The sequence below is a fragment of the Helianthus annuus genome, chromosome 12 (assembly GCF_002127325.2).
Source record: "Helianthus annuus cultivar XRQ/B chromosome 12, HanXRQr2.0-SUNRISE, whole genome shotgun sequence".
Lineage (NCBI taxonomy): Eukaryota > Viridiplantae > Streptophyta > Magnoliopsida > Asterales > Asteraceae > Helianthus > Helianthus annuus.
Genome location: NC_035444.2, coordinates 1,617,367 through 1,635,071, shown reverse-complemented (window position 1 = coordinate 1,635,071; position 17,705 = coordinate 1,617,367). Strand labels below are relative to the sequence as shown.

General features: G+C 36.4%; 1 protein-coding gene and 1 long non-coding RNA gene across 2 annotated transcripts; both read left to right on the top strand.

The window, feature by feature from the left end:
• Nucleotides 1–4,226: 4,226 nt before the first annotated feature.
• On the top strand, nt 4,227–5,826 carry LOC118484750. The gene is made up of 3 exons (XR_004874341.1): nt 4,227–4,699; nt 5,415–5,470; nt 5,549–5,826. It is a non-coding gene; the product is annotated as an uncharacterized LOC118484750 (long non-coding RNA).
• Nucleotides 5,827–10,666: 4,840 nt separating this feature from the next.
• LOC110893738 (tetraspanin-2) lies at nt 10,667–13,611 on the top strand. Its single transcript, XM_022140853.2, has 2 exons — nt 10,667–11,221; nt 13,051–13,611. The coding sequence occupies exons 1-2, from the start codon at nt 10,724–10,726 to the stop codon at nt 13,360–13,362; spliced, it is 810 nt and encodes a 269-aa protein (XP_021996545.1). The 5' UTR covers nt 10,667–10,723; the 3' UTR covers nt 13,363–13,611.
• The last annotated feature ends 4,094 nt before the right edge of the window (nt 13,612–17,705 follow it).

Here is a 17,705-nt window from a genome sequence, read left to right as displayed (position 1 = left end):
GGATTATTAAAAGTTGTTCATGAATCCTTGAATATGTGACAACGCTCAGATTAAATTACGTGTAATGTCCCGTTCTCACATAAAATGAATGACATAGTGGATGTTTTTAAGACAAAAGTTCGATACATGGATATTTTTTAACAGCGTTTGAAGTGATCCTCGATACCTGAGTGAGGGGCTGTTTGTTTACCTCTTAATAAGACTCTTAATGGTTCAGACCTCTTACTGGTTCAACACTTAATGTTCAGACTCTTTGTTTCGTGAGCAAATATCTGAATGGTTCAGACATTTTCCTCTGAATGATTAAGTATTATACAAAGTCTGAATGGTTAAGACCTCTAATCTGAATTGATCAGAAATTTGTCTTTGAAGGGTTAAGCATTATACTGGCTCTTAAGGGCTCAGAACTCTTACTGGTTCAGCACTTAATGGTTCAGACCTCTTACTGGTTCAACATTTAACCATTCAGAAGTTGCGAAACAGTCCATGAGTCTTTCTAAGACGGAATGTCAACCGTCCATACTGATTTTGACGCTACAGGCCTAACACACCCAAGAACACTATCAAAGAGAAAGCTCACCACTATGGAAAAACTTTTATTAAGTCAGGTTTTGAACTTGAGAACACTAGATCATAAACCTTAAGTATCACCCCCACGCGGAAGGCCCTTAGCATACATGGATATTTATTATCGATAACCTTTTTTAAGAATCTTAATTTTACAAAAGTATAAAGTGGGTAGTACTTTTGTACTTTACTGTATTTATGAAGATTCGTAGAAGTAAAATAGATACCTAAAGTTTGTTTGGATAGACATTTTTGTGTAAACCCAAGAAATAATCATATTTGTGATTTCTTTTCGAAAAATATGATACAACATTATTTGATGTATGGGATAAATAAGCAGTTTTACATTTTTAAATATTGACAATAATCTTTCACAATGCTATCCATATCATAAACACATTATTTTATTGTGCAAGGGGATCCCCGTCAATGTCAATACCTAATTACTCTCCCTAGATGAAACAAAGAGTTTCACTTTAAATTTGGCAAGATTTAGATCAATGCGAATCAAATAAAAGAAAAGAAATGTTAATTAATATTACTTAATTTGTTTATTTTTGTTTAATATGTTTTTTCCTCTTGAGAGGTTCTAATTTTCTCTTTATGTGATCTCTTATAAAATATTTAAAAACATTAGTGTTCAGCCCAAATTGGCAACCACCTTTAACTGTTTCAATTCTTAAGTGATCAACATTCTTAGCAACTTTTAAAGATCATTTGTTAACATCCCTGATCTACATCAAATCCAACATTTTTTGGGCGAAACCTCTTTTCTACATAGAGCTTTGAGAGAAATCCATACGTTGAGAGTTTGAACTTTATTTTTTCTACAACGAACACATAGTCCACACACACTCCCCTAAAACATACTCATAAAATCCACCTATTACTTACTTTATGAGACTTGCACTCACACACTTTGGTAAGGATAAACTCCTGAGGCCACTAAGCTAAGAGACCATGTGCATTAAGAGTTTGATGTTATTGAAAGACCTTTAATAGTGATGAAAAGCAATTTCTAGTTTTTATTTAATTATGGTTAATTACACACACGCACGCACACACACATGCAAAAAGCTGCTAGCTAAAACAAGATAAAAGTGTATATTTCTGATGTTTATACGTGATTAAGATTGACAATATCTTAGGTTTTTTTTTTCCTAAACCTGAAAAAAAAAACATTTTTAACGAGAAATTTTGATCACTAACAGACCACGAATTATCGTACCACCAGCAGAACCACCCGATCATATCCATCTCCATTAGGCAATAATACATATCCACCAATTCAGGAGAAAATCCAATAATTATAGGAAAAAAACCCCTTATGGAAATCGAACCCAAGACCTAATGGTCACTTATAAGCCTTATCTCACTTTTAAGATGCTACTAGGCTATAATGCTCTCCTGGCAAAAAAAAACATGAAAAGATGATACAATGTAAGAAATGTACTACCTTAAGAGTCGTCCTAGCTTGTTCATAGACCAAAACTGTGACGTCATTTGCTTACTCAAGAGAAATGGACCACGTACTTTAACAAGGATATGTACGTACCCTTTGTGTATGTATCAGGATTAATACTGCAACTAGAAGCTATGCATGTGGACCTTTCTACAGGATGAAGACAAGATGGAAAGATTCAATCAATCTGAGAAAAAAAGATTTTAGATTAGTCTAGACCTTCATGATGATCAAGCTTTTGTCTCCATGGATACTTGTCAAACTTACATTACATGCATCATGAACAAGAAAGATATATATTTTTTTGGAGGGGTTGAGGTGTCTGAAAATGATATGATAGATGCATCTAACATGGACAGCTTTCTTGATTTTGATTATACAAAAATCCAAGTCACTTGTAAATTAATTAAAGGTTTATTCAAGAAATCTTGATCAATCTAATCGAAGTATCGTCAGGTTGGATAACAGGTCAAATACGTTCGGGTAAAATCCTAGTAAACCCATTTATTGGATCGGCGTATTTTATTTATTTTGTGTTTATATTTTCGATCTTAGGTATCATCATTTAGGTTCACATGTTTGTGGAGCATACAAAACCACTAGAGTAAAGAAACTTGCAATCTATCATTTCTAGTCTTTCATATTTACCTAAGAGCTGGCAAAACAATAGATCGAACCCATTTTTTTTACCTTATTCCCATTAAATGTTCTTTACTTGATGTTTTACCTTGTTTACAAGCACGGTCGGAAGTTAAACTTAATTAGTTGAAGAACTAGGTTCGCGATAACTTATAAAGACATATCCATGATACTGCACAAATATGCATACATATATGGTGTATGTTATAGTGGAGGGTTTAAATGAGAAGAATTTTTTTGTAAGAAAAAAAAGAAGAAGTTTCAACCAATAAGAATGTTTCATTTTACTTCATTTAATATTTGCATTTAGTTTTAATATAAGTGTTCCATTTTACTTCATTTAATATTTGCATTTAGTTTTAATATAAGGGTATATTGGTAAACTTACAAAATTCATTAATTTGTATTCTTCCCCTTTAATAACTAACTAGATTAAATTTGTAACTCCTTTTCAACATATATACTTTTTCCAATTAAAAAAAACAACTTATTTTAAAATGTAGAATAAATTACTAGTTGTGTAGGATAAATTACGAGTTGTGTACGATATATTTCCACTGTGTAGGATAAAATTCTATAATGTGTAGGATATATGCAGGAAAATTTTGATATGTGTATGGTTTGTAGATTATATGTAGGATAATTAATAATTAGTTGACTAATTAATTAAAGAGTTAAAAATTAATGATATGAGTTATAAATGAAATAGTATTTTACTTATATGCCCTTTCTTCTTTTTCTTCTCACATTAAATTTCTTCTCAAATGAATCTTCCCCGTATGTTATATTCACACATTTGTTTAAAACCGTTAAATCAACCACACATTAGATTTGGAAGTGAGAAAAGGTAGTCTATCATTTAGTTACTATGGATTTATATGTTGGTATATTGTGTCCGATAGTGTCACTATCTATATCATCCAACTTATCCCTTTTTATCTTGAGAAGTACTGTTTACATAAATTCAAAAATAATCTTATCTTCTAAAATACAAGAAAGGTAGCCTATTATCACGACCCATCAACTCGTCAAGTATAAGGCATCATTCGTGGAGGCTATCGGGAGAAAGGTTATGTAGAGAAATCATGTTAAAATAGTGATGGAAAGTGAGGGATGCAAGTACATATTTAAGAGTAGATAACTATAACACCAAGGCTCCTGATAAATTTCTTTGATAAGAGGACTTGAATTACATGTCCTCTTCATTAAATTGTTAACATCAAACATTATTTTTCCATAAAGAGTTAGTAATGTACTCTTTTCATATGTAATCATGTGTTACTTCGTATTTTACCTTGTTTACAAGCATTTAGTTTTGGGCTATTGGATATTATCATTCTAAACTATTGGGTATTAGCGGTTGCCACACCCAACTATCACTTTGGCTTCCACCACTCCTAACTTAACACTTTGTGTGTTCTGTCAGTCAGGTTGAGTGGTTTTTGGCTCCCATTTTGTCTTTTAGGAGCAGATGCACCTATAGTCATTAGTAATTCACAAAGTGTTAGCCTAATATAGCCAATAACATAAGTCAAACACTATAGGTGTTGTTTGTTTTTTGTTAAAAGAGCTTCAGGACCTCTTTTGTCTTCACCAAGCAGACCACGCGCAGACATAAGGGTCTGCAGCTTGTTTGTTTTTCAGAAGACAATTCATTAAAAAACCTCTTCAATGGCTCTTCCTCGCGCAGATCATATCTTACCTCTTCACATACTTCTTCAACCTCTTCCAAACACAACTCTCTCAAAACCCTAGTTCCCTTCTCCATTCCACAGCCGACCTCCCCTGCTCCTCCACCTCCAGCCGCCGACCTCCCCTGCTCCTCCACTTCCCCTGCTCCTCCACCTCTCCCCGCAGTCGTTCTCCACCGCCGAGCACCACCCCCTTCCACAGCCGCAACCCCCGTCGTTCTCCACCCCATCTGAACCTCTCCAGCAGTCGTGCTCCACCCCCTGGTCCAGCGCAGCCGTCGATCTCCACCCCCTCCACCGCCGCAGACCTTGTATATCCACTCCTCCTCCAACATCTAAGGTAATTTCATTGTAATAGTTTGTGTAGTTTTATGACTGGTAATCGATAGTAATGGTAATTGGTGCTACTTATTTGACAGATAATCATGTCTTTATTCATGATTTTAGCTCTTGCCGTTAGTTTTTGTTATGTACCTACTTTAATAGTAATAGTAATGGTAATTGGTGCTACTTATTTAAACTATTTATGTTATGTAGAACTATAAGTTGATTGAAGAAATGGATGAACGCCTGTTTGTAACTGATGAACTAGTAATGGTAAATGTTAGTTTGAAAATATTAGTTCCTCAAACACATTTTGTAACTGATGAACACCTGTTTGTAAGTTCATTGAATGAATTAAGAGATTACTATTATATTTAAGAAATGGAACTATTAGAAGAGCTCTACAAATCAATTAAAATAGTTTTACTTTTGACTGTTTTGAATGTATGCAACCCCTAAACCATGTAAGATCATCTCACAGGCTTCGTGTTTTAAACGTTTAACATTAAACTTTATGGGTCACATTTATCATGCACCCGCTTCAATCTTGTTCCTTTTCATTTTTTGGGTTTCTTATAAATGAAAATATGAAATAAAAATGTGATTTTAAATTTCAAATGGGACCCGAAAATGGATATGAACTTGTTAAATTTTATGTTTAAGATTTACTGGCTCGTGCTCACACATTTTATAAGAAGTTCAATTTTGAATCTTTGATCTGTGACTTTTAGGAAACTGCCCATGAAAAGAACCAAAAGTACAAGGAGGGGAAATCAGACCTTGAACGGTTAGTATTTGACTAAACTTATGTGTTTGTGAACTTTAAACGAGCGAAGATTGATTTAAACGATCTTAAATTATGCAGGTTTAAGCTTTCGGGCCCGGATGGAAGCAGTTACTGGGTCAGTCATGAAGCACAAATCATTCGAAGTGAAAAGAAGAAGTTTGATGATTGATCTACATTTGAAACATGGAAATTGTAAATTGTAAATTCCCCACCCGCTTTCATTTCAATGTTATCAATGTTTAGAGGTTAAGGATCGGTTCGTTTGATGTGTCAAATATGAAATTATGAACTAATTGTTCTTGTCAATAAAATTCAAGCTGATTTGATCTCTGAATTTGATCATTGCATCTTGATCATCTTTTGTGCACTGATCTTACCCCAAGAAGTTATGGAAAATTTGTTGTCTTTGATCATTAATTATATCATATACTGCAAGTGAATAGTGTTCTTTTATTGGAAAGCATATCAACGAAACAATGATCGACTGGTTGTGTTAGTTCACATACACGATATATTGTTTTAGATTAAAATATATAAGGATTAAAAAATTGAAAGCTACCAGTTTGCATTACCATTGAGCTTTTGGAGAAAATAACCTATTATTTATGTTTGAATATTAAAAAACTCTTTTAATTTAAATAAAGTCAATTTATTTATATTTCAGTTTATTTCAGCAGCTTGCAGAAGTTAAAAAACAAACAGTCTTCTTCTCGCAGACTGCAGAGGTTTGGTCCACCTCTTCAGCTGCAGATGTCTGCAGATGTGGTCCGCAGACTGCAGACGTTTTATCTCTGAAAAAACAAACAGCACCTAAGAAATGTTCACCTACGGGGTGACACAACACATAAAGTGTTAAGTTGGAAGTGGTGGGAGTCAAATTGATAGATGTTAAGTTGCCAATAACATACCCAAAAGTTGAGAGTGATAAAATCCAATGACCCTTTAGTTTAGAACTAAATGCAAGTATGAGAACTGATATATATATGCATACATATATGTGTATATATACACACTTTGTTAGAAAATAACCACATAAGATTTGGTAGAGAAAGAAAAAGCAGGTAATATATCTTTTTGTTAGATAGATTTATATGTTGATATACGTTGTCCAATAGTGTCACCTTCAATCTCATCCAACACTCATCCCTTTTGTCATCATGATATACTGATAAATTGTTTACATAAATTTTTTATTAAAATTTTTTCGTGTTATGAATTTACATAATTTTATTTAAAAAAAAAAATTCTGTTCTTGCAGTTAAATTTCATTATTAACTATCAAAATGATACACTGTGTCAAGAACATGATTATAAAGTATACTCAAAGGGTACCATTATACAGTTAAACTCGACTCATATATAGTTAGTTTTTCTTTATCTACAAACCGTACCTTTTGTGTTTTCTATATCTCTCTGTGTTTTATTAGACCGTCTATAAACAAGCAAAATGAAAGACGTTGGTGGTGACGAAGTAAAGAAAGGTAAATGTTAGGGATTGCATTTCTTGGCATTAGTACAAGAAATATAACCACTAGATTGGTGGTCTAGTGACAATGTAAAACCTTTTAATACACTTAAATGTGAGATTTTAGATTCTCAAGTAAATAAGAAATTCATGAGAAAATATAATAAAATTCACCATATAATAATAGAAAGCTAGAGAATTTAAAGAAAGGGTACCTATGTCTTTTCCAAAATGGTCCTCACAACATTAAACATGATGCCCTTTGTCACATTTAAGGATATCCACTTTTTTCCACAGGAGACTTGAAAATTAGATCAGACAGGTCAATATATGAAATCAAAATAAAGATTAAAATTTTCAATAATCTTCTAATATAGATACACATACTAATATTGGGGTAGTGGGGTTGATGGTCTAATGACAAAACAAAGTCTTTTAAAATACTCAAATATAAAGTCTTAAATTCAAATATCACAATATATAAGAAATTTATCGTTAAAAAGAAAACAATTACACGTACAATAATTTATTAAGTTCCAATTATCATGTGTTATACTATAAATAACAATATAATAAATGTCTTTAATCAAATTGATTTAGTTAATTTTATTATTTTCAATAACTTACTTTCCTTAACTTTTGAATTAAAAAAAAAAAAAAAAAAAACAGAATACCCAACTGGGTTTAATTTTTTTCTTTCGACATTCTGGTATAAATTTTGGGAAAACAGAGTTGCATTGAAAATAGAGTATTTTTTAATATCGTAAGCTACATCAATTGTATGTACCATAATGAACCGAACCGATACCACGTAAGCTTTTTTTTTACTTTCATTATCACCACTTGTACTAAAAATCTAAAATTAATATACACCTTTAATCCCTTTATAATGTTTTTCTCTAATAACTTGTGTTCGTCAAATTTTTTTTCGAAAGGCTGAATACTTAGTTGTGTATAGTTTTTTTCTTGACATTCCGACATATTTAAAAAAAAAACAGTGTTGTATTCATACTAGAGTATTCTTTTGGTAACATAAGCTATAGCGATTTTCGGTACTGTATCGGTACTGTGACTAACCGAACTGATACTGACATCGATACTGGTAGCGGTATTATCAGAAACCAAACTGACAAACCAAACTCGTGTCGGTACCATTTTGGGCATATCACTTTTATTTTTGGGATTTTTCTTTCGCTTGCTACACCGAGTAATGGTGCACAAAATAACCGGTTTCGTACCCGACCCGGAACCGGTCCGGGTTCCTACCCAGTAGGAGGAGAAACTACTCCTTACCCTTTTATACCCTATTGGTCCTACCCGGTTCCACTTTTTTTTTTAAAGATCTGGTCCTACCTGATCTGGATTTACACGGGTAAAAACCGGTTCCAAGGGTAAAAAAAAATTGAAACCGAGTCCTTTACGTTTAAAAAACCTTTTTGATCGTGTTTTACTATTTTGACCGTTGGAACCGGTTCTTGGTCTTCCAAAACCATTATAAATAGTTTTGGGATGTATTGGTTGATTACCCCAACTCGAAAACGTATAAACGAACCCAAAAAACCGCAAAAATAAACACCTTATGAAAATGTCCCAAGTTGGAGTGACGATGAGGAGTACACGTTGGGTCTAGCTTTTGTACACGTTAGGACTGAAGACTTACAAGAAGATGGTACAACTTGTACCGTACAAGTAATGATTTTGGGAGTGGTTTTTGGTCTCGCATTAAGGATAGCTTTGACGAGGAAATGGGATTTCAAACCGACGTATATTACCATTAGGAACCAGTTTCTAATGGTAATAATTTAAAATTTCATGTATACCCGATTTGTGCCCAGTTCCGGGTTCACTCGTACCCGAACCGGTTCCACTGGGTTCTATTATAAATTCCCATACCCGGTTCTGGTTCGTAGCCGGTTCTTCCTAATACCCTCTACGATTATACCTAATTGGGCCTTATCCGGTTCCGGGTACGGCCCAAACCCATTTTATGCACTTCTAACACCGAGCTTTGATACTGTAATGAACCAATACTGACGAAATTCATGTCGCGTGAGAGAATTCCACTGGTTATATATACTTTTAAGTTGATTTTTTTTCAATGTGAAGTGTGAACGGGCTTTCCGCCATACTAGACTTTAAGGCCGCATTATATTGAGTTAGTGATATTAATAGTGGTGTACTAATGTTGAACAAATGGGCCGTATTAATAATGGGCAGTATGTAAGAAACCCTCGAGCAATAAGCCCATTTAGATTTTCAATTCACATGTCATGTTTTATGTTTTTTTTGTTGGTAACCCGATTTGAGATAGAGCCCATTTTAGACCAAAATAGATTTACTTCGTTTCGTTTGATTTTCAGTTTCAATAATTTTATATTCTTTGATATCAACCCGATAGCTTCTTGACCAAAGTGGTACAAATTAAAATATAACTAGTGGGATTCATCTGTACGATGCGTCCGAAATTCGATTTTGATTGATACTGGTCCAGCGTGTTTTAACACTGTTGTTACAGTACTGACACTCAATAAAGTTTATGATATCAAATTTAAATATAATATTGTTTTCAATAAATTTTATATCAGTATACAGTTGCATATTAAGAACTTCTCTCTAATACTCCCCCGTAGTTAGAGCGAGAGGAAATCAAACGCCTCAAACTGAATAAAAGAACAATGAAGCTATGTTCAACTTGTTTTAAGTTAAACCCAAATTTTGTTTAAGTTGGGCTCAAAATTGACTCGGTGATAATCTGGCTTAGGGATGAGCATATGATACTTGGTACTGATACAGAATTTTCTGTACCATTTTTTTCGGTACCGAAACGGTACCCACTTTTTGGCGTTTTCGGTACCAGTACTTTCAGGTATTTTTCCAAATTTTACCTTTAAATAGTTGTACCATACCTAACCGAACATTTTCGGTACCGTTACCCATATTTGGCGAAATTTGATACCGATACCAAGCTCACCCCTAATCTGGTTCATTCATTCGGGAGGAAACCTACAAGTAGAAAAGTCCATGACATAACTTGGAACAAAATTAGGTTTAAACAAGACTCCAACTCAAAGGCTTTTGTTTAAGAAAGTCATAAGAATACCACTTAAACAATTACGCTAAGACATCCTTTTAACAAGCTAATGATCTAAATCAAGTGGTGGAAGCTTTGCATTTCTCTTTTAGAAGACCTAGGAAAACTTGAGTTCGATTCTTAAGCCAAACGAGTTTTACAAGTAATTTCACTGTCGTGCCTACGAGCGGGTGAGTTACCAGGTTTTCCCCAGAATTAGTGGCGAACTCGGGTTACTCTCGAAGTACTCCGCTTGGTCCAGTAGGTGCCCCAAGAGTGCGCGAGATTGATTCTTTTTGCCGTTAAAAAAGACATGCTATTAATTAATTAAAAGATAATAAAGACCTGCTATTAATTATGCTTTTAACATAATACCCTTAGTTTTATACTTAAAGTTACCAAAATACCTTTTTAGTTAACAAACAATTTGGATGGAGTTAGAGGCAGAGAGCAAAATGAAAAAAAAAAAACATAGTAAACTATTGGAGAAAAATAACTGTTTTTAAATGATCAAAGCAAAACCGTTAAAACGATCAAATAATTGTTTTTAAATGATCGAGCATAACCGTTAAAATGATCAAACTACATGGAGTAAAACGGAAGTTTACAGTGTAATAAAATAATCAGCATACAAAAAGCAAAGAAGAATAAACTTGATGACACACCTACCATCTCCTCACTTTCTCTCCATTTTTTTCATAACCAAACCAAGCAACCCATGGCAGTGAGCAACAACATAATAGCAACACTCAACTTCATAGCCATCCTATGCTCCATCCCCATCATAACCGCCGGCATCTGGCTGTCCTCCAAACCAGACAACGAGTGCATCCGCTGGCTCCGTTGGCCGGTCCTCATCATCGGCATCCTCTTCCTCCTCTTAGCCTTAACCGGCTTCATCGGCGCCTACTACAACAAACAAGGCCTCTTAGCCTTCTACCTCTTCTGCAATGCCGCTCTTATTATCGCTGGGCTTGTTCTCCTTATACTAGCGTTTGTTGTTACGCGCCCCTCTGGCGCGTATGATGTTCCTGGCAGGAGTTATAAGGAGTACCGGTTGGGTGGGTATTCGAAGTGGTTGAGGGATCATGTTACGGGTGTGGATAGTTGGGGGAATATTAAGGTTTGTTTGAGTTCGTCTGATGTTTGTACGAAGATGACAAGGGATTCGTACTCTGCTGTTCAGTTTTTTGGGTCTGATATATCTCCTCTTCAGGTATGTACGAAATATTTATTTGATTGTTTGGTTTCAGTTGTTTTGATTTGATCAACCGCCATTGTTGTGTTGCAGAGGTTGTTTGTTTGGAGAAGGTTGTGATTTGTGCATGTGTGGTTGTACATTGTTCTGGTCTATCTCATTTATGATCTGTTAAGAACAATCTAGATATTTTTAGCAGTAGACATATCTAGAATTCGTACTCTGCTGCACCAGACTTATAACTTTTTAGTTTTTATACCGTACTTTCCGAATTGAAGGGTCTCGTTACCTTACTCTGGTCAAATTATGTTGTCTTAACCGAGCTATGCTGGTTTTAGATTTTGGCTTGGGCGTTCCCCCGACCATCTCGCCGGCTGCCACTTGACAGAGTTGTGTCATCACAAGAGTAGAACTCTCTGGTGTAACACACGGTGGGACGAAAACTCAGGTGGATTCGGGATTCGAACTGACAACCTCGCATAAAGCCTATCTCAAATCTTTCATTGCCTTAATACACAAGTACTTTTAAAAGCCTGGAATTTATTTATTTTATTTAAAAAATATGAGAGTAAAAAATTTGTTTCAATGTATAGGGGGAGGGGGCATTTAACTCACGTATCCTAAGTCCCGTCACTTAAACTATCTACTATCTTCTTTTACCTGATTTTCCACCGTCACTACCCTAAAATATAGACCCCACCATTTTACCCCACACACTCTCTCTCATCATACATAAGCGCACACACATCCAAGTGGCAACATCTTAACCCTTCCCTACCCGCAGTCTCTCTCTCTCTCATCATACTACCCACTGGAACGGCGGTGGAGTTTGGGTGCGGGTAGGGGGTCCTCGCTGGTGCCCCTCCTCCCCTAAGGTGATCGGGGAATTTCAGCTGGGGATCTGAATATAATGCGATTGTGGGGCAAAGGTATCAGTTTGAACCCCACCCCTAATCTTGGCTTTAGAACCGTGGGTCAGGTGAGGGTGTTGCAGGCCAGTTAGCGTGTCCGGTAAACTAGTTTTTTTTTATATATATAAGTTGAGATGTTAATACATGTTTGTGAAACAAATAAATATTGATTTTCGCACCTTTACAATAAAATCAACAGTTGTATTGGTATATTTCTTATTTCATACCCTTACAACATTATTAATCAGATAATTGCTTTGTGGGCCTACTTAATATGTGTATATTCTTTATTTATCAATCTTTTCCATATAAGGCTAAAGGGTGTGCGGGACATGGTTGGATCATTAATTGGCATGTAGGATCATTAATAAATTGTTACACCACCCCCTTGCTTCATCCACCATGGTTGGCATGGATTAAACCATGGCAACCATGACCCTCCTTTCCTTTTCTAATATTCTTTTTTCCTTTTTTACAAATAAATTAAAATAAGAAAATAGTGATTTGGGTCATGACCACACCCTTAGGGTAGTGGTTTTGAATGATGGATTAAAAGTAAGTGACATGGCGCTAATGTGGAGGGCCATGGAGACCATGAGGATCATGACCACACCCTAGCCTAATTGATGAGCTAAATGAGTGCTAAATTAGACCAAGTGTAGAATGTGTGAATTCTTTGCCTACTTCCATGTGGCAAAGATTTTAAAATTTGCACACAACCCATTAAGGTTGAATTTTTGGCCTCATTCAAGTAACTTCATAAAAGCATCACATGGCATCCAATTTTCTGTCTGTTTCAATAATTGGTCATTTGAGTGTGGTCATGATTAAAGCAATTTTATACTTCATTTTTTTACATGATACTAAAAATAAAAAAAAAGTTATATAATTTTGTTTATAATTTGCTAAAGACATTGTTTCTTGATGTTGTTTCAGTCAGGATGTTGTAAGCCTCCAACCGTGTGTGGATACCAGTACGTGAACCCTATTATGTGGATCAACCCGAGTAACCCAACCGGAGATATGGATTGTCCTATATGGAACAACGACCCGAACCAATTGTGCTATAACTGCGACTCGTGTAAAGCTGGTTTGTTAGGGAACCTAAGGAAAGAGTGGAGAACCGCGAATGTGATATTAATCGTAGCTGTGGTGGCTCTTATATGCCTTTATCTAATAGCTTGTAGCGCTTACAAAAACGCACAGACAGAAGAAATTTTCCGAAGGTATAAACAAGGTTGGACATGAAAACTTGTATCAAACAGACCCTAAAACTTGCTAGCTTGTTTGTTTACACACCCGACGGACTTCTTGTGGCGGCATATATTCAGTTTCTTTTAGGTGTTTAGTTTTGTTTTATTAAGTTATGGTCATTAATGTATTAGAATGATAGCTAGTGGTGTGTATTTTTCTCTTGGTGTTCTACTAGTATATGAAAGAATGCGAGTTAACAAAGGGTATGTTTTTATATAATTATATCATTTTTCACTTTCTTGATATTTATTTGTCTATTTCTTTCTCAAATAACTAGTTTCTAGTGTGCATTTCTTTTAAGAAAAAGAATTGGACAAATTTGATATTTAAGAATGACAAATTAGATTTTTATAATCAAAATTTAAACCCATTGACGTATAATAATTCATGCAGAGAGCGTGACTAATGACACTACTAACTTTCACTTTTTTTTGTTGTCAAGGGCAGTATTTCCAACCTAATTGAAAAGTAATTACATTTGCCCATAATGAGCAATTGTATGTTTTTATACCCCAATAAAGTTAGGGATGTCATTAATCACATATCAATATGGATTATTGTCAGCTAATGGATAATAGTTTGGACTATTAAAATCCAATTTGCATTAAAGAATAGTGTTTTTCGGTAAATTTAGATGCATACTTCTTGTATTCTGATCCGATCTATATAACTAATTCAATGTTCATAATTATTTAGATTTGATATTTCATGACGATGAAGCCGGACCAATTGGACATCTATAAAAAAAATTAGTTTTATTTATGGACAATCAAATAACGTTCTATGCCTTTTAACCGTCTAATAAACAAGCACACTAGGCTTTCTACTTCTAAGTAACTCAACCATGGCCTTTTTAACCGTCTAGTAAATAAGCACACTAGCCTTTCTACATTTAAACAACTCAACCGTTTTTGCTACGATTTAATCTGATAATTAAACTCCTTTCGTTCTGTATTGAAAAAAATTTATAGATCCATCACTACTTATCTGGTTCTTCATTTAAAAAAATTGAACTTTGAATAAAATATAAAATTATGCATTTTAATATAGAGGAACATGTCGGTGCTATGTCTGTTTTGGAGTTGTTGACCAAAGGTGCATTGATCTGTGATTCATTGTGGATGTTGCACAATATGCGATAATCGCACACCGACTTCATGAGACCAATGTTCTTTATGTCTCGATATTCATAAATAAATCCTCCTTGCTCCCTTTTTTCTAGTAATATTATTTTAACCATCGTACCCATACTATAAAATAATTAACATTTTAATATTAACATCTTTACAAACCCATGTTTTATATGACATTTTCTAGTATTGTTATAACATCTATAGTGATTGTAAGGACTCAATCTCTTGACTATTATTCACAATAAGGATACAATATATAAGAATACAAAGGCACCTATACTAGGAAAGTAAATATACACAAACAATACAATAATACTAATTGATTTGTAGTATCCTTTAATTATGTTACGCTATTACCCCCCCCCTCAATCGAACAGGTGGGGGACCAACACGGAGCATGGCGCGAAACTTCTCAAATAGCGGGCGAGGAAGACTCTTGGTGAAGATGTCCGCAACCTGGAGATTGGAAGGAACAAACTTTGTATGAAGACGACCAGAAGACACCAGTTCACGAACAAAATGATAATCAATATCGATATGTTTGGCGCGCTTGTGAGACACATGATTCTGACTGAGAAAAATGGCACTTTTGTTGTCACAAAGTAGGGTCGGACGAACCGAGGGAAGCGCATGAAGGTCGCTAAGTAAGTGAGTAAGCCAAATGATCTCAGCCGCAGTATTAGCCATGGCCCGATATTCAGATTCACAGCTAGAACGAGATACAGTAGGTTGTTTCTTAGCACTCCATGACACAAGGTTGTTGCCCAAATAAATTGAGTAACCATAAGTGGAGCGTCGAGTCTCAATGCAACGAGCCCAGTCAGCATCAGAGTAACCAAGAAGTGTAGTAGTGACAGGCTTGGAAAAATGTAGACCAAAATGAATGGTGCCTTTAACGTAACGTAAGATCCGTTTGACTGACTGAAAATGAGACTGCGTAGGAGATTGCAAATGTTGACTGGCCTGATTCACAGCATAGGAGAGATCAGGACGAGTGATAGTAAGATATTGCAGAGCCCCAACTAACGAGCGATAAAGCGTGGGATCATGAAAGGCAGCACCGGTGGTAAGAAAAACATCGGTAGACGCGAGTGGAGTGGCAACGGGTTTGGCATCCAAAAGACCAGCCTGAGCTAAAATATCATGGGCGTATTTGGCCTGACTGAGAAAAATACCTGTGTCAGAGTGAGAGACTTCAAGTCCCAAAAAATAACCAAGAGAGCCCAAATCTTTAACCGAAAATTCTTTATGCAAACGACTGACAAACGATTGTATGTAGGAGATATCATTGCCAGTGATGATTATGTCATCGACATAAACCAGAAGGTATAGAATAACGGTCCCTCGTTTGAAGACAAATAAGGATGTGTCAGCCTGACTGCAAAGAAACCCATTTGCAAGCAAGAAACTGCTGAGACGCTGAAACCAGGCACGGGGTGCCTGCTTGAGTCCATAGAGAGCCTTCTGTAACCGACATACATGATTTGGATACTGAGAATCAACAAAACCCATAGGTTGCTCCATGTAGACAGTCTCAGTGAGATTACCATTGAGAAAAGCATTTCGAACATCCAGCTGACGCAACGGCCATCCATAAATAGTGGCAAGAGCAAGTACAACCCGAACTGTAGAAGCTTTGACAACTGGACTGAATGTATGAGAAAAATCAAGTCCAGGAACTTGTGTAAAACCCTGCGCGACAAACCGAGCCTTATACCTATCAATGGAACCATCAGCTTTGAATTTGGTTCTGAAAATCCACTTGGAACCAACAATATTAGCATCTGAAGGACGTGGAACAAGTGTCCATGTATTGTTGGAGTGTAACGCCTGAATTTCCTCTTCCATAGCCTTAACCCATTTAGAATGCTTGGCCGCAGATTTGTAACCACGCGGGTCGTGTGCTGCAAGTAAAGCATGGTGTAATGAACCTGAAAACAAAGACAAGTTAGAAAAATATTTTGGTTTAAAAATGCCACTTTTTGATCGAGTCCTCATTGGATGAGATGGCATCGGTTCCACAGGAGGTCCCGGGGAAGGCGGAGTGGGAGGGAAGGCTGGGCCGGTGGGATTAGGTTGGAGAGGGCTGGTGGAATCAGGTTGGAGAGGGCCGGTGGGATCAGGTTGGAGAGGACTGGTGTGGTCAGTAGGAGACAAAGGGAAGGAGTGGGCAGTAGAAGACTGGTGGGCTAAGGAGTGAGGAGAGTGGGCGGAGGTAGTGTGGGCCGAGGTATTTTGGGCCGAGGGAGAAGAGGGAGACACGGGCGTTTGGGCCGAGAGAGATGGACTAGAGGGCGATTGAGAAGGGTTGTGCGAGGGGATGGGGTGGTGATTGTCACACCCCCAAAATCCCACATGCGGAGTACCACCGCTTGGAGGCGTGACTGACCAGGATCAAACCATCAATTATCTCAAACATAGCATTTAATAGTAATCATAAGTATAATTGATGTTCAAAACCAAACGTTATATATGTAGCGGAAGCATTAAATGTAAAACCCAAATCATAAGTATCAATGTGTGAATGTAAAAGTGTTTAATATGCATTCACATGTCCTTGTCCACAACGACCCGCTTCTCCTCTGGTGCAAGCTCCAAATATACCTAAGGTCCTGCAAGGCATGCAGCAAATAATCAACAAACTAGTTGAGCGAGTTCACAGAAAGTAAGGTTCTAACATGCATAAGTATAACTAGTGGGGGCTTCCCATACTAGTGTGTATTAAAGGTGGGGGCTTCCCATGTTCATCCTGGTTAATGAGGGCTTCTCATTAACGGTACTTACTAGACTAACTTCCGACCATGTGTTCTTCTTTACTGAGAACAGGAAAACGTACAGGGTCACGTAGGCTTTACGTGACGTGCCCTTCCCCGAGGACAGTGGTACGCGTGGGGGCCACGTAGGCTTTACGCAGCGTGGCCTTCCGACCATGGAAGCCAATGAATGGTATTGGGTTACGTAGGCTTTACGTAACGTGTCCTCCCGACCCGGGAGACATATGGCAAATATACTGGGTTACGTAGGCTTTACGTAACGTGTCCTGACTAACCTGAGGACGATGGTCTATAGTCTAGAGAATGCGTAAATACGAGTAATCATTCCATATTCAACATATCCAACCCAATTCCCAACCCGGGAATCCCATGCCTTGGCTGTGTGAACTCACCTTGGTTTGCTCGGCAGATACACAAGTGAACAGGTAAC

Excerpts from the sequence above, each read along its gene's own strand:
- LOC110893738 (XM_022140853.2), top strand. The coding sequence starts at position 10,724 with ATGGCAGTGAGCAACAACATAATAGCAACACTCAACTTCATAGCCATC. Across the intron at positions 11,222-13,050 it reads CTGATATATCTCCTCTTCAG|TCAGGATGTTGTAAGCCTCC; the intron begins GTATGTACGAAA and ends ATGTTGTTTCAG.